The 24,541-nt window shown below is 32.8% G+C and overlaps 1 protein-coding gene across 3 annotated transcripts in view; it reads left to right on the top strand.

Annotated features, from left to right (window-relative positions):
* MARCHF1 (membrane associated ring-CH-type finger 1) overlaps positions 1–24,541 on the top strand; it is a 1,059,500-nt gene that overhangs the window by 850,815 nt on the left and 184,144 nt on the right. For all 3 annotated transcript variants that reach the window (XM_051967077.1, XM_051967076.1, XM_051967075.1), the window contains one exon: positions 10,412–10,462. In XM_051967077.1, the coding sequence (XP_051823037.1) occupies positions 10,412–10,462 (51 nt within the window). The remainder of the gene's footprint in view (positions 1–10,411; positions 10,463–24,541) is intronic.

Below are 24,541 nucleotides of genomic sequence, written 5' to 3'. Positions count from 1 at the left end.
CAATAATTGACAGAATGAAATGGAATATGATGTTTTTTTCAATTCCATTAATTCAGAAAATTCTAATTATTTATGTGGAACAGTTAAGCATAGATATTAAAGAATATTTTCATTAGAAAATATTTTTAGAGCAAAATTTAAAGTAACAGCCTTCTAGGTACAATTACCATTATTATTAGCTGATATTCATAACACTTTAAGGTATGTAAAGCATTTTACATACATTACTACATTTGAGTCACAAACAACAATCCTTTGAGTATATTAACAGTTGTTCTGTTTTGTTGGGTTTTAGTTGGGTTTTGGAGGTGGTTTTTTTGTTTCTGTTTTTTTGGTCCAGAGCTCTGATTTTATTGGTATAGATAAGTACCAGGGGAAAAATTCCTTCTACTCACCCATGTAACCATTCTAATGCAATTTATATTCTTAAAGAGTTATCTAGACCTAGAGCATTGAGAGGTTAAGTGGTTTGGTCAGAAACAGGATTTGAACCTAAATATTCACATTTGGCTTTCTATTCAGTGTGGCTTTCTTATCAAAATAATTTGGTATTTGGAAATAGGCAATATAAATAAAAATGTCATATTTCTATCTCAAGACAATGACTACTGGAATTATCTTCATTTTGCAGATAAGGAAATGATGTTCAGTCTGACAAATTAAACAACTACTATCTTTTTCATTCATCATTAACTATCACCATTCTAAACTTAATCCAACTCTCATTTTCTCTCCAGAACAGAGGCTTCTTTCAATTTATCTTTGTTCATCATAGCTTTATCCAAAATTACTACTAAGGAAGAAGGTACATGGGTTCAGATACATTGAGTTCAAGGCTAGCCACCCAAAAACATTTTTAGGCTTTAAAAAAAAAAAAAAAAAACATTTAATTCCCCTGAGCAAAGAACTATAGCTTCTTATTTAGATTCATCTTTATTTACCATTCCAGGTGCCATACTCTTTTCTGTTTCTCTTAACTAATGAATGAGCAGAATAGGAGAAGAAAGTTCTTATAGAGTTATGTATAGAATCTTAGAAATAAAATCTTAGAAATAGAAATACTCACTCAGAAAAAAAAAATCCATCTTTCTCTCTCTCTCTGATTAACTTTTTCCCATCCCTTTTCTGATTAATAGCTGATCTCTCCATTTAATTTGTAAGTTAACTTGTTCATCATTACATGCTGAAACACTTATAATCTGGCATCTCTCAAAAGTTGTATTCTTTCAAAAAGACTATGTCAACTATCCAGAAAACCTAGAATTTTAGCCACATAGCCTTTGAAGTCAAAATTTTTTCAAAATATTTGTTAAAGAAGTTTTCTGTAAGGGAATTTTTCTATTTGGGAAATGAAGGACCAAAAATATACTGGTTCAGTTCATTTACATTTTCCTAACATTTGACTTTGATCCTACAGAATAAATTAGATGCTTTCCAATACTACAGGCTACAGAATCATGAATTCAGAGTCATTTTGTTGCATGTGATGAACAAGATTCTAATACCTGACATCCGTGATTGATTATCCTGAGCTAGTGATGGAGACCATTAGGCATTCTTGTTTGTTTGAATACTTATTGACCACCATCTCTGCCCAATTCCTAATCACTGCGTTACCCATGTGACCATAAGATTATTAAGGTAACTTTAATTTAATCCAAGGTGAAAAAAGCATAAACTGATTTTAATGAGGTATGACAACCATATTTGCCTCATCTACAAAGAAGAATGCATCATTGCAAATAGTAATGGGACAAGCTACCCAATTAATTAATGGTAAATTGAACAGATTGCTCTGGATGTCTTCCAGCAGAAAAAAGCAGGTTTTGTATTCATTTGTGAAAGCAGGGGGAGATCAAGATCCTTTATTCCTCTTGGAAGAAGATTTATTATGTTTAGATTATGTTGATTTTTTATGTTTAGATTTTTATTTCTGGGAACAGAACTGACAAATTCAGGTAACTCAACACAGACAGCATATATGTAACAGATAAGAATCCAGACTGGCATCAACTGTCTCTGTGATTCTGGAAAAATCAGTTCACCTTTCTGAGCCTTAGTTTACTTACCCAGCATTGACTTAAAGGCTGAACTTGTGATTTCACTGACATAGAGAATTCCCAGGTGAGGGAATTCCTTTTGCCAATTCAGATCAGCACTTTCTGTCCAACTCATGGTCTCAGAGAGCTGTCTATTACACTGAAAGGTTAAAAACAGGCCCAGATCACACTGTCTGCCAGCTCTCCATTCCCAATGCCATATTACTTTCCTCCATATCCCTCATATCAGAATAAGAATACTTTCATTACCTCATAAGTGTCATTATGAGGAAAATGTTTTTTAATCTTAAAATGATAAAGAAATGAGTTAATTTTTTTATTAATAGAGGAATTTTTATAGGTCAGAAGAACTTTAAAAGTATTATGCTCACATGCAAGTAATAAAGCATTTTCTGAGGAATAGAACATTTCTTGAGGAGTAGAACATATGAGGATTTACCATACTTGTGAATTATAAGATACCAGGCAGCTCCCTCATGTTGACTGGCCAGTATGCTTTTTCCTTGTCTCTGTAAAAGGGAAACTGTAACCCCCAAGGATTTAGAAGTTAATGTACTATCTTCAAAATGTGACTTTCTATTAGAAAATGTCTTATGCATAAGGAATCATAAAGAAAGTAATTAGAAAGTATAGCAAGAATCACATTTAATTAATTACCTTTAATATAATATTTTTGTTACTATGCAATCATCTTTTTTTTTTCTTTCTCTCCTACCTCCTCCTGCCCCAGTCTGAACCTATGGTTTCATAAGTAAAAAGAACTATAATACAGAAACTAGCTCTCTATTGATGGGTAACATACTCTTAGAAGTTAATTGGAACATTCAGAGGTTAAATGATTCAATAACAATCACATAGTCTGTCTTAGGAAGATTTGAATTTAGGTCTTTCTGACACTATGGCAATCTCTCTCCCTCTTCCTCTCTTTCTCCATCTTCTTCTCCCTCTCTCTCTCCTTCTCCATCTTCCTCTCCCTCTGTCTTTCTCTCCCTTTCTTTCTCTCTCCCTTTTACCCTCACCTCTCTCTATCTTAATCTCCTCCTTTTCTTTCTCTCTCTTTTTCTGTCTCCTTCATAGATAAATATATAGATATATTCCAGCCTATGATGATGATCTAGTTTGTCATTACAAGAACATTTTCATATTTTATTCAGGAACCTAGATGAAGTAGTAGAATGCTAGACCTGGAGTTGGGGAGACTTAAATTAGTAGTTGTGTGAACCTGAACAAGTCATTTAACCTCTATCTTCCTCAATTTCCTCATCTGTATGAGGGGGATAATAATAGCACCTACTTCATAATTATGAGGATAAAGTGAGATTATACATAAAGCATTTTATAAATCCTAAACCACTATATAAACTTTATTGTTATTATTTCAATCACAACTATTGATCACTTAGAAAAGAAAATTTTGTTGCCAAAGTCCTTGGAATTGACCAATGGTTCAACCTCAGAAATGTATATGATTTTTAACAGTGGAAATGATGTTAGAGAAGACAATTAACAACTCCTTTCCCTCTGCATCCTAATAATCATGAGACTTTTCCATCTGACTTAAATCTTAAACCTTCCATATGATCTGTCTCCCTCTTTATAATATGATTTCCTTGAGATCAGGGATGGACTTTTAAAAAAAAAATTATTGATAGTTCTCTGCCTCAGTTTCTTCAACTGTAAAATGGGGACAATAATAGCACCTACTAACCTGTTAATAATAGCAATGTTGTTGTGAGAACCAAATGAGATAATATTTATAAAACACTCAGCACAGTGCTTGGCTTTTAGTAGGTTAGTAATAAATGCTTGTTCCCTTCCCCCTTAGCACCAAATTTTATCCATAATGATCATTCATTCATTAATTCATTCAATCATTCATTCATTCATATTAGCTATTTTCTTTCTCTTCATAATCCTGTAAATCCTAAAGCAATTTATAGAGACACATGCTATTATAGCTAACATGTTGTACTCAAGACCTGTATTCAAGAGCCACATCAGATAATTACTATCTATTCATGACTATGGGAATGTCATTTAATCTCTCTAAACCTCAAAGAGATCTCTGAATCTCATCTATTAAGTTAAAGTTGAGCTAACTAGATTGCCCAGTGTATAGAGCACTGGACCTGGAATCAGGAAAATCAGAGTTCATGTTTTCTACCTTTTTGACGGTAGGTGAGTCACTTAACTAACCTCTGCCTCAGTTTTCTCATCTTTAACAACATGCACTCCAATGAGTGTTATAAGGTTCAAATGAGATCATATTTGCAAAGTCCTATATTGTGATCTGTGTGAAGGTGTAATTTCACAGTAGTGAAATCACAAACCTTAATTGCACTGTTGCATATCTTTATAATTCCTCATTTTGTATACTAATTTTAATTGTACTTCCTCTTTCAAATTTACATCTAGAAAATAAGCTAGACTACAGAAGTAAAGGAATCCAACATATGATCATCCTCCATGGATATAAGCATCATCTTACTTTCTCTTTGAGTTGGAAAAGAGCAGAATAATTTACTATATTATATATACAAAACTATGCTTTAATATCAACTCACATTTTTGTCACATGTTAATATTTACAAAGTCCTCACAAACAGCCCTTTAATTTTAGGTAAGCAAATAATCATTACCTGTTCCCCTAACCCCCAATTTACAAATAAAGGTCAAGTAGTTACATGATTTGTTTATGATCACATAATTGTTTAATGCAAGGACTCAACCAGATTCCTCAAACCCAATCTAGAACCTATTTCACTATTTGTTGTTATTGCCTTGGAGTCATTTCTATCATATTTTACTCTTCATGACCCCATTAAGGGTTTTCTTGAAAAAGGTACTGGAATAGTTTGCCATTTCCTTCTCCAGCACATTTTACAGATGAGAAATTGAGGCAAATAGGGTTGTGACTTATCCAGGGTAGCACAGCTAATAAGTGTCTGAGGTTGCCTTTGAACTTAAGTCCTCCTGGCTCCAGGTCCAGCACTCTATCTACTGTACCACCTAACTTCCCTTACTCCACTAAATTTCACTATTTTTCAGCTATCATATTGCTTTCTTCTATCTGAGCCTCCATGAACTCTCCCTATTCCAAATTCTGTGCACACACTAGAAATCTGAGATGTTACTGATATGCAAAAAGGAGGTCCTTGCCTTCAACCTTGAAGTTTCCTTCTGGTTCCAAATCTCTGTTTCTCTGTAAAACAGAGTTGTATATTGCAGCCATATGTTGTTTTTAATTCTTTTCTTGACATCTTCAAATCATGTACTTTTATATTGCATAGGAATATGTGAGAATCAAGGTTAACCAAGAAAGAAAAAAATTATTTATTGTGTTTTTATGTCTTGAGAGGTGTTGTCCGAATGTTGATAGAAAAGAAACTGTTTTATTGATGGAGGCTAATCAGGAAATGATGTCTGCTTAGTATCTATGTTCATCTTCAGTTTATGTCACTAGGAAGTTATGAAGAAATAATAGCTAATCTTATTCTTATTACTAATCTCTATCCATAATGTCATTGTAAAATGATGTCAAAATCCCAGTGAAATGGATTTTGCACATAAAAAGTGAAATCCAACTTTACTGTGTATTGTTTGAGCCTGCCAAGGGACAATAGAATCATGACCTCCTGACATCTCTGTGTTCATGGAATATCATCATGAAATTGCAATTAATGGACCACTATGTCAGAATGAGACTTCACAATGTACCTTTAAGCAATTCCCATTGGAAATTTTTAGTAGAAAAGAATTGGGTGAATTGAGAGTTTTTTTTCCACACTCATGTATTGTTTGTTTACTTTCAACGCTATTTTACTTTCCAAGTACATGTAAAGATAATTTCAACATTCATTTTTCTAAGACTTTGCTGTGCAAAACAGCAAAAAATCTGATACTAGTTAAATATGTACAATTCTTTTAAATATATTTTCATATTTGTCATGTTGCTTATACTAGAAAAATCAGACCAAAAAAGGGGAGGGGGCATGAGAAAGAAAAAATATTCTGAATATACTATGCTTCTATCCACAGTCAGCCTTCATATTTCTCTCTCTGTATGTGGATGGTATTTTCCATCCCAAGACTAATGGAATTGCCTTGAATCACCACATTGTTGAGAAGAGCCAAGTCCCACAGTTGATCATCACATAATCTTATTGTTACTGTGTAATGTTCCTTAGTTCTGTTCACTTCATTCAACATTTCATATGTTTTTTTGTACTTTTCTGAAATTACTGTTCATAATTTCTTATAGAACAATAATATTCCATTACTGAGTTGAAGTATTTTGATGAATTATAAACTCCTATATATCTTTAAAGACCAACTCAGCTTCTGCCATCTCCTAGAAGCCTGGCTTCCTTCCAGGCCTAAAACTGCCCTTTCCACAGGCCCTAGTAACTTCTTTGTCACCAAATTCAATTGTCTTTTTTAGATGTCCCTATACCATTTACATAATGAACCAGTCTCTTCTCTTTTATATCATTCTTCATTGGCTTCCTTGGAATTTTTTGGTTCTTCTCCTAATCCTCTGACCATTTCATCTCTTTTTTTCCATAGATTTTCATCCTTTTCCTGTCCTATTAATATGTATTCTGTAAATTTCTCTCCTATACCTTCATTTTTTTTTAACTCTTTACCCTCTCATTTTGTTATATTATTTATTCCTATAACTTCACTTCACATATCTCTATAGACATTTCAAAACAACATCTCCTCATCAAAACATTAGTATAATAATTCTACCTGTCAGCTAGTTACCTACTTCTGGATATCCTGAAAGAACATCAAAAAACAAAATGTATGGGCTTCCTCCCCCCTCCTATACCATTTAATTCCTTTGAATATTTCTATTAATGGCACCAGTATCCCAGATTCATAACCTGTCATCTTTGATTTTGAGTCATCTGTGATTATTTTTTCTCTCTCATTTTCTCTCTCATTTCTCCCTCACCATCAAGCCCTATTGTTTTTGCTTCTACAATATCTCCTTTTGACCTCTGTTCTCTATTTATACGGCAATGAGCCTAGGTTAGTTTTAGAAATATGTGTTGTAATAGTCTCCCTACTTTCTATCTACTTTACTTCCCATTTAATCTCTCATTAAACTTGAATAATGTTCCTAGGGAATTTTTCTGATCACATCACTTCTATCCAAACACTTCCACAAGCACAGGCCATCATTGTGGCCTGAAAAAAAGCATTGATTCCCAAGTCTTGAATTTAAAGTCTTCTACAATTTGACTCCACTCTATCTATTCAGTCTTGTGCCATTTTCATAGCTTATTCTCTAGAAAGACCATCATGATTCTTTTTTCTGCTCTTGTTTATCTCTCTGTTTTCTCAAATGAATTAATATATGTAAAGTGCTTTGCAAACTTTTAAAGCACATTATAAATGCTAGCTATCATCATTAATATTATTATCATCATTACATGACATTATAATATGTCACATTCCATATTTGGAATGAACCCCTTAACTCTGCTTGTTGCTTCCTTTTAATATAGTTTTTAAGTTATCTTGAAAATCTATCATGTTAAGAAAGGACTAAATTTGTTTGATTTTGCCAGAAAGAACAGAACCAGGAACAGTGACTGGAAAATGCAGAGATAAATTTAGATTTGAAATCAGGAAAAACTTTCTAACAATTAGAACTGTTCAAAAAAGTGGGATGAAATGCTCCCAAGGTGATAGGTTCCTCTCCTTGGAGCTTTTCCAACAGAGACTTGATGACTATTTGTCACAGATGTCATGGTAAAGATTTCTTTGGTATATGGGATAAATTAGATGGTCACTGAGATACCTTTTTACTCTCAAATTCTTGATTCAAAGATCAGCTGGGATGCTCTTTTTTGAAGCCTATCTTGACCCTTTTTTCTCTCCCAATCCCTCCTCCTTCACCATGTGAAACTGAATTCCTTAAACTCCTAGAGTCAATTAGGTGATTCCCTTGGGTTTGTCTTGAACTTAGAAACACCCAAGTTCAAATTCTCCTTTAGACATTTACTATTTGAGGGAACTTGGTTAAGTTGTCTCTCATAGCCTTATTGTCCACATCCATAAAAATAGGGATAACAATTATCTTAGAGAGTTTTAATAATTGAGATAGGATATGAAAAGCACTTTATAAACTATAAAACATTATATAAATGCTAACATTTATCATTATTTCTACTCTATTTTCTATCATAGTTATTTATATAATTGTCCTTTCCTCTATGAAGTTGTAAATTCTTTGACACTATAGATCATATCTATCTTTGTATTCTTAGCATCAAGCAGTGCCTTACATATTGTAGATAAATAATAAGTATGTATTGAACTAAATCAGAAATTTCCTAAATTTTCCCAGATGGTATTTTTCCCCTTCGTTGGTTTGATATGGTACTTTATTTTCAATCTTCATAAATCTTTATCCCACATTATTTTCTATTATAATTATTTATGTCATCCCTCCCTACTAGATTATTAACTCCATAAGGGCAGGGACTATGTCTATGACATCACCAAGATTTAATTCCCCTCTGAGTCTAGTAAATAATGATAGAGTCTGTGTATGAACATTTGAATAGATGAACATTAATGAAAAAATCGTTGAGTATGTGTATGCTATAAAGAACATAAAGTTTCATTGAAAACAAGCTCATTAACCCGTATATCTTTGAAAACAATAATTTTGTGCCTGATATAAATGTTCTCTCTCCTCTAATTTCATATATGAAATAGCACTACTGTAGTTTGGAATACCTTTGATTTGATATGAAAATCAGATTTCTTACCAGCAAAATGGTGATTTGGTGAGATACAATCATTAGAACAAGTTTTCTTAGTTTGTGTATTCTGTGCCTTCCCCAGTTGCTTGAAATTTCCTCATTAGTAAAGTCCACATATTTTATTTCTCTTGGATCCCTTTGACTCAACAGTTCTAGGATTTTTGTCTTCAAAAGCCTGGAGAGAAGATATAGTTCTCAACACTTTGTGAGCACACCTGGAATGTTTCTGGCTGACTCAAAAAATCCTGTCATATCCACTGTATTTTAAAAAATTTTTACTTATTTTACTTTGTAATTTATGTAATAAAACAAGTGTTTCCATAACATACTATATTTTTTTAAAATATGATTGCACATGAAATTGAACATCTATTATGCATTACTTCCTATTCCTTTTAAATATATGATAAAATTTTCATGGAAATTTCTTTTTTTCTTCTTTCTCCCCCATTCAGATGGCTATAATTAGACATGAATAAATATATGTATGTATATATACACATAATATACCTGTTTGCATGTATATGTGTATATGTATAATATGCATTTATACATATATAAAATTCTGTATATACTTTTATTTATCACTTCTTTCTTTGGATGCAAATAGTAGCTTCCTTCATGGGTCTTTTTTAGATAATTTAAGTAATTATAATAGTCAAGATGATTTAGTCACTCACAGTTGTTCTTAAAACAGTGTTACGATGTTATCTTGGTTCTACTTCATTCTAAATAATTTTGTGGAAGTCTATCTATGTTTTTCTAAGACCAATGAACTCATCATTTCTTACAGCATAGTAATATTACATCATAATCATATACCACAACTTGTTCAACATTCTCTAGTTTATGGGTATCCCTATAATTTCAATTCTTTTGCCACCACAAAGAGAGGCACTCTAAATATTTTAGAACACATAGGTTCTTTTTCTTTTCCCCTAATCATTTTGGAAATAGACTTAATAGTGGTATTGCTAAGTCAAAAGGCATACAAAATTTTATAAATCTTTGGGCATAATTTCAGATTGCTGTCCCAAATGATTAGACCAGTTCCCAATTATACCAACAATGAATTAGTGTCTCAGTTTTTCCATATCTCCCTCCAACATTTATTTCTTTCTCTTTCAATTATTTTAATCAATGTGATAGGTAGTTATCTCTTATAGGTTATATTTCTCTACTCAATAATGATTTTAAGTATATAAAGTTTATAAAAATTTATATGAGTATAAAATTATTTAGATTGCTTTATCTAAAAACTGCCCAAATCCTTTGATCATTTATTATTTGGGGAAGAGTGCATATTTTTACAAAGAACTTTATAAAGTTCTTGATGAGATATAAAATCTCTCTTTGAGAAAAATGTTATTTTTTTTTTTTACCCAACTCATTATTTTTTAAAGGAACATTGGGAATTATAAGATAAATTACCCATCCTAAATAAGTAGTAGCAAGAATATGAAGCAACAGAAACTTAGAAACATACAAAGGGTATCTTTTCTTCTCAGATGAAAGCAGAGACAGTATGGGTTATACTTTTCTAAATAATCTGCTCATTTTGTTTTCCAGAATGACAAATCCCCAGGACGTTCTGCAAGTCGATCAAGTAACATATCCAAGGTAGGTGAACTCTGTTTGCTTGTTTATTTTAATCTAACATTCTCAGTAACGCTATGAAACATTTATCCATGATTATCATTTGTTATTTTCTGGGTGTTTTCCTCTTTTCAGTGATTTTGGGGTTTGGGTTTTAAATTGGGCCTATTATAGTATTGCTGTTGTTTTCAATAGTATCAAAAAAATGCAGTTTTAAAGAACAAAATAATTTTTCTTTTAATCTTTAGCCCAATACCTATGAGACACTTAGGTCTCTTGAAAGTGTTATATATAGTGGTTTTTTCTCTCGTTTCTAAAAAGTTAATGTTCCTTTCCATTTGTGTTATTGGTGTTTACAATGCCATTTTCAGGCAGTCCATTTTTCTGGAGTTTGTTCCCTTGTATCCTGGGATTCAAATTACCTTTTTTTTCAAGGCACAATTTTTAGAAATCAATTCTGTCATTTTCCCAAGTTATAGACTTTGTGGAGATGGGGTGGGAAAATATGTGAGGCCCTAGAATGTTAAGCAAGCAACTAAAACTATGGAGAGATTAAACTTTATTTTGAAAAACTTGAAATGTGAATTGCCTGGTTACCAAAGTCATTCCTTTTTGAGTCCTGTATTGGCTGCTATTTATTGAGCTGGATAAAGAGAGAGGGGGAGAAAAATCATTTGTCAAAACAGAGTAGATATGCCTTTGAAAAAATGTATCTATGAAAGCAAGCATCTTGGTTTTAAATGGATTCTTTAATTTCTATTTTCCTGCTAATGTCAAATGAAGTTTAAGAAAAAAATGTATAAACTTTATCCTATTAGGTGAGATATATCCACTTTGGGCTAAGTGAGATACTTTGAGGCCTCTTAAAAAAAAAAAAAACAAACTAGAAATCTTTATTTCAATTTAATTCATCTCATTGGGTATAACTTAAATACTTGCTCTGCTTAAAGCATCATTACAGATTGTACTAGAGATGCAAATTTTATTTAACATACAATCTCTTCCCTCAAGCATATTACAATCTAATAAGAAGATCGAACATATGCACAAATAACAATGAAATAAAGGAAATGCAATATGGTCCAATGGACTTAGAGTGAATCTTTATGGATTCAATCCTAATTGACACTCAATGATTATAAGATCCTGGGCAGGCTATTTAACTTCTTGATCCCCAAGCCAGTCTGAAATTCTGAAAGTTTTCAGAATTGATATTAATAAGGAAAGAATTTCATTCTGGAGAATTCCTTTTACCAATGAATTCACAGAGGTAGCCTAAAGATGGTCAGGAAAGGATAGGGGCTAAACCTGTGATTTCTCTGATATGAAAACTCCCTGAAGGAAAACAAGCAGATAATAAACATTTATTAAGCATCTACAATGTACCAAGCATTGTAAACTCTAGGGATACAATGATAATCCTTGCCCTCAAGAAGCTTCATAATTTAATAAAGGGGAAATGAATTAAAAAAAAAGAAAAGCACTAGAATAAAGTGGAATTGAGAAGTTTCCCATAGAAAATGGAATTTTCTGAATCATAGAATCTCTCACAATTGTCTAGAAATCTAAAAAATTAAATGAATTACCTCCAACCACACAGACAGTATAAGTCTTAGAACTTGAAGACAATTCTTCCTGACTTTGAGGCAAGCTCTCTGGCTACCACATGATACCTTCTTTTCATGAATTAGAAAGATATTTTCAAAAAGTCAGAGAAAGGCCTACTAGCTTTCTTTCTAAGCAACCTATAAGTAGGCTGTATTTAAGCTTTCAATGCAATATAAATGTAATTCAGAGGATAATAGTTCTCATTAATTCCATATTCAGTTTCAAAAAGTGTTTTTTTTTGTTAATGTTCACTTATAAAAGCTAAAAATCATTTCTAAACATTTGCAACATTTTCCTGTATTTAAAATAGTTCAATAATTCATTCTTATGAAGAGCAAATTTTCTGCAATGATTAAAATCCCCAAAGTTTTAGTTACTTTATAATGCTTTCTTTTTTTTAATGCCACAAAAATGAGGAAATCTTAGTTTTAATTTCATAAGATGGGAGCTCAAAAATTCCATAGGATTTATTTTTTAAATTAATTTGATCAAATTAAGCTTTGTTAAATGACAAAAAAAAGAAATCAATTTGGAGCATTGTCTTCTGAATTGAAAAGTCATTGTGTTTAGAATTAGGAGACTTGAATTCCAATGGTATCTCTGCTAATTATGACCACTTTGACCTTGGTTTCAAGTCTTTGTTTCCTCATTTCTAAAATGAATACTACTGGATCTGATGGCCTCTTGAGCACCCTTCCAAAACTAAATATTATGACTGTTAAAGCTAAATAATACCCAAACAGATTAGAGATCTGAGATTATTGTACACTAATCTTTTGCTAGATATTTTTATGTGTCCTTAGAATGTACACATACTAAGCAACAAATTATTGGAACAATATGTGTTGCTTATAGTCCCAGATAGAGATGGGAGGTGGGGGAGAGAATGATATTCTTTCAGATTCTTACCAGTCCTCCATACCAGATACGGAGGGGATCAAGTTGAAAATCTCTTGTAAGTTGGGTTGTAGATGTAATAGTTAAACTTTGTCTACTTTACCTCCTCAACTTTTAATTAAAATGTTTACCTTTTCTATTACACTCAAAATTTTAGATTAGAAGAGACATGATATATTATCTCATTTAGCCTTGTCATTTTACAGACAAAATATCATTTCCTCTGCCCTTGACCCTATTCTCATCAGCCCTTCTTCTCTAAATAGTAGTCTGGTTAGAAGAAATTCATGGAAGAAAAAATAATCTAGTAGCATTCTTATTTGAGTGAGAATTCAAGGTAAGGTATGTTAATGGGGAGGAAGTATTTTATTAAATCCTGAAGATTAATAACAACTGAGAAAGAAAAAGTAAAAGTTTTTACTTTGACATCAGAACCAAAAGGAGAGTACTTAAATCTAGGCTTCAGCTTCTCAACCAATTATCTTTCAGCACCTGACTCTTAAATTCTTGTAATATCCTAAGCTTCTACATTAATATAAAAGTTGGCAAATAGAACCTATGAGGAAAAGTTCAAGGAGAAAGATTTTTTTAGACTTGAGAAAAGAAAGGTAAGGGGCAGAGGCAAAACTTGGAGGTTAATGAAATCTGTTTGGGAGTATCAAAATATATGCAATATTCAGAACTTTTAACAGTTGTGTTATAGAAGATAATGTCCTTTTTTCTTCTTCTGTTGGAGTAACAACAAAAACTGACAGGAATTTAGCTTGGGCATAAGGAGAAAAGATTTGGATGGTAATACAATCTTGGAATAGATTATTAGTGAGGTTATAGAACTTCTGGCAATTAAAAATAATAGTATTGATAATGATGATGATTACTTGCAGATAAGACTTTTTTTTTTAGTTTATAGATATCATATATAACATATTTGATTCTATCTCAACTATTGGAATATCCAGAACCCTCCAAGAATATTTCAAGCTAGAGGATAAAATACTTTACTGAAAGGTAAAAAAACAAAAAAAAAAAAAACAGTGTAATAAGATATATTTGAGAAAAGGAAAGAGACCTTCCTGCTACCCACTACATGTGCTAAATGCTTTACAAATATTGTCTCATATGATCCTCACAAGGATCGTAGGAAGGAGGTGTTCTTATTATCCTCATTTTACATTTGTGTAAAATAATATAAAAAAAGTTAAGTTACCTTGCCTAGAATCATATAGATAATGAGTGTTAGAGGCGATATTTAAACTCTGATGTTCTTGACTCCAGGCTTGGATCTCCATCCACTGTACCACCTAGCTGCCACTAAGTAGCTAAGTGACTTCCCTGTGCTTCACTTTCCTCATCTGCAAAATGAGGGAATTGGATTGTCAAAAAATTTTTCAATTGGGACCATGAACTTTTAAAAAATGTAGTAATCATACTTTAGTATAATTGGTTTCCTTTTAAAAATCTGTTTATTTTACATAATGCATCAAAAAAAAATTATTCTGATAATGGATCCATAGATTTCACTTGCCAAAAGAGATCATGAAATGAAAGGGTTTATGAATCCCTCTAAGTGATTTCTAAAGGCTCTTTTTGCTTCGAATCCTATAATCCAATTATCTCTAAATTTGTTTCAGTCTTAAAGTCTTTGATTTATTCAGATGAGGAAAATGAGTGTCTTAAAGGTAAAGTTATTTATCCAAAGTTCCATAGTCTATGGTGAAAGAGCTGGAAGTCATACTCAGTCATTCTCAGTTGGGTGCTTTTTTCCCCAATGTTAGTATATTTTTCTGTTTTCCTCTTATATTTCTATTTTTATAATGAGGGGAGTATATATGTAGCCTTGGCCAAAAGCCACAGAAACTGAGAACAACCAATATGGGCTTATCTAAATATGTTTAGTAAGAATAGGTAGTATCCATCAGCTGGTACCATTTTTCTTGGAAAAGTTTCTTTGGACAACAGCTACATTTGGTCTTCTCCAATAATAGGTTAACCCTCATGTATGTAATAACCTTTAAAAAATATATATATTCCTTGAAAGCAGAGACTGGTGCCCCTTTTTTTGTATTCCCAATGCTTAGCACATTGCCTGGAACATCGTAAGCACTTAATTAATACTTATTGATTAACATTATGCCTAATTGTTTGTGGAGGTAAGATAGAAGTCTCCTCCCAATTTTATTATGTCTTTAACAGATGAATGAATAAGAATGAAGCTTATTTTTGACTATCATAAATAAAGACATCACTAATGAGGTTTCTGCCATGATGATATCATCAAAGATTCCTTGATAGACATAACAGAGATAACTTTGAGGAAGCCTCTTGTTAACTCATGTCAAGCAAACAGTCAAGTACATGACTAAGATATTTGCCATTGTCATTGAGGACATTCAGATCAATGTCAAAGAAAGAGGAATTAACTACAGAAGGTGAGGTCTTCCAAGAGCTCCTTTTGGTGTGTAAAAATGTGTTAACTGCAACAAGGTCCTGAAGATTCAAGCTCTCCTAAAAGCTCTCCTAATCATTCAAGAGATTTTGACCTTACTTGTCATGCAAAAAAATTTCCATCAATGGGATCACCCAGCTGTAGAAGTATGGTGATTTTAAGTCATTCCAAAATCTTTCTGTGATGTTTATAAGAAAGCACATGTAATAAGTTCTGATAATGGTGATTTATTACACAAGGACAGAAAGCATCCCAGGACTGTACAGATAGTGCTTCCTTTCTGATTGCTTCTAGAGATGTGCTAATCATCTGTGATAGTAAAACCTAAGTTATCTATTTCCTGTTTGTATTCTTCCTCATTCTCCTTGGTGGAAGTAGACTATCTTTCCTTTTCTTAGATCTTTTTGTTATTCTGATTGGGTCAGGTTGCTTGGGTGATACTGAACCTGAACAGAAAGCCACAGATGAACCTTAGAGGCTAAAAATAATTGATGTGGGGTTGTCGCAATTTATTTATGTGTACAAGGCAGTGTTTATCAGAGACTAACATTTTGCTTGAAAAAGTCTCTGTGGGCAGGATTGATAGTTATTTCTATTTAGATAGCTCACTTATTGCATATAAACAGGCTTCCAAAATGCAAAATTACCCAGACTTGCTCTTTTGGGGGGAATTCTTTAGGGGCCTGAGATTGTTGCCTCCAACTAGCTTGTTATGTATTCCACATTGCAGGCAATTCAACAAGCAAACTGTCATGAGGTAGGAGCAACAGTATTTTCAATTCAAATCATTGTCTAGCACACACAAATATAAATATCTGAAAGCACTTTTGGGTGGGGAAGTAGGGAGTTTCTATTAAAAGAAGGTCATAGTCCTTAACTTATTTATAGCGAAACTATTAAAAAAAAAAAAAAAAAAAAAAAAAAACCTTTTTATCCTACAGTGATTTTTCAGTCCATTTCCATCATTTTGTACAATGTCTTAAAGATTTCATTTACTTTCCAAAGGCTCAATTACTCATTTGATCCCTTTTTGGTAGTTATCAAATAGGGTGGCAAAATAGAAATTGTTGAAAGAGATAAAATATGCTTCTTGAAGCTTTTTTTGTCCTTTTATAGTTTATGTGAGCATTTTAAATCTTCTAATCTTACTACAGGAAATGTACCAAATCCTAAAATCCACAAAATAATAATAATAACATTTATATAGCTCTTTTAGGTTTAACATTTATGTAAGCTCTTCAAGAGCCTGACATACATTTTCTCATTTGATCCTCATCATGCTGTGCACTAGGTGTTGTTATTATCAACATTTTTAGATGAAAATGCTGAGATTCAGAGATATTCTGATTTATCCAATGTCAATCAGTTAGTAAATATCTGAGGTATGCTTTGAACTCAGATCATTCTTACTACAGGTCCAGTGCTCTATCCACTAATATAGTATGCATTGTTTCTTATGAATTTTTTTAAGTTGCCATATCCTTAGAAAACTTTAGCTGTCCATAGGGTAACATTAAAAAAAGCAATTTAAAGAGCCTTCAGCCAGGTCAAGGTGAAGGAAGTCCAAAGAGATGACATCTGGGGAATTCATTGTGCTGAATGTGAGCAATGAATCTTTGAAACAGGTATTTAATATGCTGTTAAATTAGAAGTTCCACCTTGGTTTCTCAGTACCTGGGACCAATCAATCATCAGTCCTCTCAATCTAAACACCTTTAAAATGAGAAGTTTGACTTTTCAATCAAGCAATAAGCATTTATTCAATATTTTATATACACTAGGCATTATATTGGATGCTGGGAATACAAAGACAAAAATGAGTCATTCCCTCCCTCAAGAAATTTCTGTTCTTCTAGAGGCATTCAAAATGATCCCAGATAAGGAAATACAGGATTTATCCTTTCTATTACCTAATAATAATAATATCCAATGCTGGATCAGAAAAACCTCTGAAAAGAAAGAACAGTAAAACTAAATATTGAGGGAGATCAAATGTTTGGAGAAGTGGAAGCAAGGAAAAAGTGAAATCCAGGCAGAGAAGATAATTTTTGCGAAGTGAATAGGTTGCATAGTGGATAGAGCACTGGACCTGAAATAAGGAGGATCTGAGTTCAAATGCAGCCTCTTACTAGCTGAGCAACCCTGGGCAAGTCATGTAACCCCCAATTGCCTCCAAAACTCAAAAAAGTAAAGAAAAACAAGACAATTTATGGAAAGGATCAGGGGCAAAATGGAAAGCTGTGAGTGGCAACAGTAATTACCTCAATTTGACTGGAGCTTGGAATCCATGAGGGAAGTGTAATATATAATTATCCTGGAAAGATAGAGTGCAACCTGATTGTGAATGAAGGATGTTAAATGTCAAATAGAAGTGTTAATATTGATCCCAGAAGCAACAAGATCCTTAAAAATTCTTATAAGTGAAAGTGAACTATTCAGAGCTATATTTTAGGGATCTAGATTTGACAGGTGTGCATACAATGAATTGGAGAAGGAAATAACAAGATGTAGGAAGACCAATTAGGAAGTTATTGCATTAGACCAGAAATGATGAAATGATTTGTTGTGAATAAAAAGAGAGGGGCAAATACCAGAGAAGGTGAGACAGGGCATCCACAAGACTTGATGGATTAATTGGCTTTGGATGGTGAATGAGATGAAGAATCAAGGATAATTCCTAGGGTACAAACCTGGACACATAGTAGAGCCTTTGATAGAAATGGGAAAATTAGAAGAAGGAATGGATTGAAGGAGAAAATTAATGAATTATGTTTTGGACATGTTAGTTTTGAGGTGGATATGAGACCTATAGTTGTAGATTTGAGACTGTAGCTTAGGAGAGAGTTTAGAACCTGATATGTACATTAGGAATAATTGGAGGCATTAGATCTAGGTCACTGAAAGAGAGGATAAAGAGATGAAAAGAAGAAAGATAGAAGAAAGAAGTAGATGATGATTCTTCAAAGGAAACCAAAAACATTTAAGAAGAAAATCATTATTATGCAGTGGCAGGAAAATGCAGAGGCATATCCTGAAAAAAATGGTTGAGGGACATTGTCCCATGATGCTGACAGGTCAAGAAGGATGGATAGTGAAAAAAAGTGGATTGCATCTAGAATTTGAATAGCGGTTTTTATTGACTGATGTCTAGGGGAACCAAGTTATGGAAAAATGAGAAATGAGTAATAGATAAGAAAATAGAAGCAAGAAGAGTTTGTTTTTTAAAAAATGAGGTTTAAAGGAATTATAAGGGTTAAGTGAGAATTCCTTAAGAACTGGAAAGTTCTGGGCATATTTTAATGCAACATGGAAAGAACCAGTAGATAAGGAAAAACTGAAAATTAGTGAGAGAAAAGGAGTGATTTTTCAATGAATTTAATTCAAAAGCAGCATAACTAATTGAGAATTGGAAAAGAACTGCATCATTCTGTGAATTTTTAAATTGACTGCAACAAGTACATTCAGACATCATAGAAACTAATGTATATTTTAGCAACACACATTTGAATCCATATATTCTACATTGATTCAAATATAGTGCACAAAATATAGGCTGCACTCCTCAAATTAGATTTCTTTGAAATGAAAATAGATCATACAGCTGTATGATAAAAGCCTAGCACTAATTTATATTGTGTTCAGACTTTGTACAAAGCACAGTTTGGGCACTTCCAATACTATAATGATTTTTTTTTTTTTTTTTGATATAAGAAACTCCCAATGGAGAAACTTTATCAGTGCAGAATAGTACCTTCTCTGCAACTCATAGTCTCACAGAGTTACCTAAAGGATGAAGAAGTTAAATCATTTGTTCAGGGTCACAAAGCCAGTGTGTGCTGGAGGCATACCTTGAAACAGGTTTTTCTGGCTTCCAGGCCAGCTCTCTGTTGATTATGTTATGCTGCCTCTTATTGGTTCAGATATGGAGCACCAAGAATATAGGTCATAAGCCTCAAGTGAGATTTCTTTGAACTGAAAACAACTCACATATGTACATAGTGAAAAAAAAAATCACTTTTAATTTGTATTTGGGTTTTGTATAAATCAGTTTTGACAGAAAGTGTGTCTTATGTTTAGAACAATAGAAGATTTATTCCTTCCATATTTTTTATAATTATTGTAGATTTAGAGGTCATATTTTGAGGTACTATTTTGAAATTCCATATTTCACGGCCTGTGTGATCTGTCTTTAAAAAACCAAACAAACAAACAAAGCCCCACTATGCTTCAGTCTGAACTCAGAGTTTATCAATTCTCTGTCTGGAAGTAGATAGTATTTTTTTTCCTTAATAGCATTTTTTTCCAAATGCATGTAAAAATAGTTTTTGAAATTCATTTTTGTAAGATTTTGTGTTCCAATTTTTTTCTCCTTCTCTTCTCTTCCCCCTTCCTAAGGCAGCAAGCAATCTGATAATAGGTTTTGCATGTATAAAACGTTTAAACTCTTTCCATATTTGTCATGTTGTGCAAAAAAAAAAAAAAAAAATCAGACCCAAAGGGGAGAGGGTGGGGGGAAGAAACATAAGAAAGAAAAAGCAAATAACCAACCCAAAACCATGAAAATACTGTGTTTTAATCCACATTCAATCTCCATAGTTCTCTTTCTGGATTTAAATGGCATTTTTTGAGATTAATAGTGTTTTTCATCATGAATCCTCTGGAATTATTTCAGGTTATTATTTTGATCAGAGAAGCTAAATTGTTCATAATTTATCATTATTATAATATTGTTGTTATTGTGTATAATAATCTCCTGGCTCTGCTCACTTTGCTTTGTATCAGTTCATAAAAGTCTTCCCAGATTTTTCAGAAATCATTCCCCTTGTATTATTTATAGTGCTACAATGCTATAATCACAATCACAGTTATGTCACAATTTTGTTCAGCCATTTCCAATTAATGAGCATCCCCTCAAACATAGAGACCATCTCTGTTTAATTTATTTTGTATAATGCTGAGTAGTAAGTCCCTGTTTGTAATGATGCTCTTAAACTTTTATTAATTTTGGAAGCTAAGTGACTTGCCAAGGTCACATTAGATATTAAGCGTCTGAGGCTGGATTTGAACTCAGGTTTTCCTGTCTCTAGTCTGTCACCTAGCTGCCCCTTGCTTAAACTCTTGAAAAGGGTTATCTTATGGTTATAAAATGGCTTTATTAGCTTTCTATTAATATATCTGAGATAGTGTATTATTCTAAATAATGGTCATCTATAGCCAACTAAATGATTTATTTTGTTGTTATTAAATTGCTTGTAGTATAATCATAATATTATAGGAATATAATAGTGTAATAGTAAGATATTAATATAATCTTAGTGAAAAAAGAATTATAGACTCATAAAATTGAAGCCAAAAGGCATATTAGAGATGTAGAGAAATCAAATCCTTTGATATACCAAGATGGCACAACCTGCTGTGGCAGAGCCAGAGCTAATTCTCAGATCTCCTGATTCCTTACTATTCTTTGCAATATTTTGACTTTACCACTTCATCCAAACCAAGTGACTTTAAAATGTTTCTCCAGTTATTTTCACTTTAAACAGGTATTACTAGATTTGTGTGGGGTCAGGGAGGAGGTAACCCTGGGTTCTTGAGGTAATGCCAGCAAAGCAGGATTTCTGGCAAGTCCTGTCAAAACTTGGAAAAGGTATTAATTTTGACCCTAAAAACAAGCTGCACATTTGCTGCATGAGCAGCAGTCTGACTGAGCATAGAAAGGGATTAACAGAGGAGTCACAAGGTGATGAATTTTCTGGCCACAATTTCTCACAAAAAGCAGCTATCAAAGCATGAAAAGGTTGCAATCTGCATTGGGAGAGTGGTAGATGCACTGAAGAGATCCCTGTATCTTGAATTATTGACTATCATTCTTTGCTTTTGATGTTCTTCTTATTGATGATCATTGCCTATTCTTAATTGGGAGGGAGGAGGAGATAGAATCTAGTAGTATTTATTCATATTGCCTTCATGCATGAATTCCAATGATTTACATTATTTCTCACAAGATCTTCTGATTTCACTTTACCATCTGCTAGGTCATTGTATTAGATAAAATCCAGTGGCATAGGTTCCCCTGCAGCTCCTTGAAATAGAACACTCCATTGTGAGCATTTTCATTGACTGCCTTTATTATTGTACAACCATGTGATAGCTGTTTTTGTTTCTCTGAATCATCTTAGTACAGTTGAATTGAATGAGGGTCTACAGTTTCCCCTGGAGTGGACTTGGTAACTTTTCTGGGATTTGGTGATCAGAAAGCTTTCCATGACTTGCATAACATAAACAAAAAATAATAAATATTAGTCTGGTATAAATCTTAATCTAAAGAAGACCTTGTTAATAAGAATGTTTCATTATCACAAAGCTTCAGACTTAAGTCAATTAGGTGCATAATATTTCACCTTTTTTGCTATTATTGTTTGCAATTAAGTCCATTAGAGTTAACTTCATTTTGAATCCATTCCTGATTCCCTTCACTTACCTGAAGAAATTTCATGTATGAGAAAGGTCCTGAAAGAAGCAGGAAAAAAAAAAAATGATTCAGTAACTTAAAAGGAAACAATATACTTGATCTATGGGAAAGTATGGAATAATAATTCAATAAGCATCACTGAAGTCCTGTTTTGTTTAAAAAGAGAAGGGACAGTTTGGTAGTGTCAGTCAATTAGAAAGCATTTATTAAACACCTACATTTATTATGTACCAGTCACTAATATTGGGTGGAGGAAAAACAATCCTGGTTCTCAAAAAGCTCACAGTCTAATGGGGTTTAAGTAAACAATGTGCAAATAATTTTATACAAAACTCGAGAAAAAAATCAATTTCAAAGGGAGGAAGAAACAAACATGAAAGAGGATGGGGAAAGGCTTTTTGCAGTAAGTAGGACTCTACTTGAGACTTTTAAAAATGCAGATAGCAAAGATGGAGTGAGAGAATATTTCAGGTCTTCAGGAACACAACAGAATGTTCTATTTCAAGGAGCTTCAGGGGGACTATGTCACAGGATAAATGAGTACATGGAAGTTGGCCATGGTCTATGAACCACTACATAGAATTCTCAATCCCTCTATTTTTGCCTGCCTGCATTTTTGATTTCCTCCACAGGCTAATTATACACTATTTCGAAGTCCAATTCTTTTTGTACAGCAAAATAACTGTTTGCACATGTACACATATATTGTATTTAACTTATACTTTAACATATTTAACATGTATTAGTCAACCTGCCATCTGGGGGAAGGGGTGGGAAGAAGGAGGGGAAAGTTGGAACAAAAGATTTTACAAATGTCAATGCTGAAAAATTACCCATGCATATATCTTGTAAATAAAAAACTATAATAATAAAAAAGAATTACAGATAAGTTTTTCCTTAAAAAAAATAAATATTTTGACCTTAAAAAAATAAAGTGGGTCTATATCTAAAAGAAATCATAAAAAAAGGGGAAAGTATCCTCATAAACGAAAAATGTTTGTAGTAGCCTTTTTTATAGTGGCAAGGAACTGGAAACTGAGTGGATGCTCATCAGTTGGGGAATGACTGAATAAGTTATGATATATAAATGTAATGGAATAGTATTGGTCTATAAGAAATGATAAGCAGGCTGATTTCAGAAAAGCCTGGAAAAACTTGCATGATGCTAAGTGAAGTGAGAGAACCAAAATATTGTACACAACAACAAGATTATGTGATGATCAAGTGTGATAGACATGGCTCTTTTCAACAATGAGGTGCTTCAGACCAGTTACAATAGACTTGTGATGGACCCAGAGACAAATCTTTGGAGACTGAATGTGGATTACAGCATAATATTTTCACCTTTTTTGCTATTGTTGTTTGTTTGCTTGTTTTTTTCTTCCTCATTTTTATTCCCTTTTGATCTGATTTTTCTTGCACAGAATGACAAATATGGAAATATGTTTAGAAGAATTACATATGTTTAACTTATACTGGATTACTTGCTATCTAGGGAGAGGGGAGAAGAGGAGGAAGAGAACACAAGGTTTTGAAAAGATGAATGGTGAAATCTATCTTTGCATGTATCTTGAAAAATAAAAAACTATTATTATTTTTTAAAAAATAAAGTGTAAGAAGACTGAGAAGGTAGGAAGAAGCCAGATTATGAAAGGCTTTAAAAAACAAATGGGATTTTATATTTGTTACTGGCAGTAGGAGGTAGTAGGAAGCCACTGGAGTTTCTTGACTTGGGGAGAGAGAGTGAGAACATGGTAAGATTTTTGCTTTTGAAAGATAATTTTGAAAGAGCACTGGTCTTGAAATCAGGAAGACCCAGTTTTCAGTTCTGCCTGGGACATAATAACTTCATAACAATGAGCCAATAATTTAACTTATTCTTACTGCTAGACAGCTGTCTAATAAAACTATCAATTTCATATAGATTGTCAATCTGCATCAGTTTTCCCACTTTTACCCATATCAATGAAATCATAACTTTGCTAATTGCTAGCTTAAAAACATTTTTCCTAATAAGATACTCTTACCCAAGGAAGAAGGGAATAAGTCCCTGCTATCCGCTTCATTTTTTTTTTTTTTGTCTTTGTATCTTTTGTGCCTAGCACCAAACAAAATAGGGACTTAATAAATACTTGAATTAAACCAATGTTTGTAAGACAGCTAGGAAAAAAAAAGTTTCCCATTTGGACAAGCACTCTATTGAGTATGTTCTAGGCTAAGCTTCTTGTTTCATTCTGAATACTCCTGAGCTCTGAGCTCATCAATCATTAAATACTGATGATTGGAGAAAAGTTTCTTAAAACAAGAAAGATTGAAGTTGATGAAGACTCACTCAACATTAGAGCCAGACCTCCAGTAAAGTTTTTGCTTGTTTTCTTGGTCAGGATCATAAAGCTAAAGCACAATATTTATTTCTTAGGCTCTAAACATCGCATGTTAGGACTCTGGAGATAAAAGCCAACTTTCTAGTTTATTCCTCTAATTCTTCTATGAGCAAAACAGAATTGCAGTAATGCAAAAAAAAAAAAATCAGATGTGCATATTTAAAAACATCTCCACTCCAGATGTTCATATGGACTATTTGTGCTTGACCTATGATAGAGCTTTCTTAGCCTGCATTAATCTGATCATCCTTAGTCAAACACAATATACTTTGACTCTAACATAGTGATATCATTTT

The sequence above is a fragment of the Antechinus flavipes genome, chromosome 6 (assembly GCF_016432865.1).
Source record: "Antechinus flavipes isolate AdamAnt ecotype Samford, QLD, Australia chromosome 6, AdamAnt_v2, whole genome shotgun sequence".
NCBI lineage: Eukaryota > Metazoa > Chordata > Mammalia > Dasyuromorphia > Dasyuridae > Antechinus > Antechinus flavipes.
This window is presented reverse-complemented; position numbering and strand designations above follow the sequence as displayed.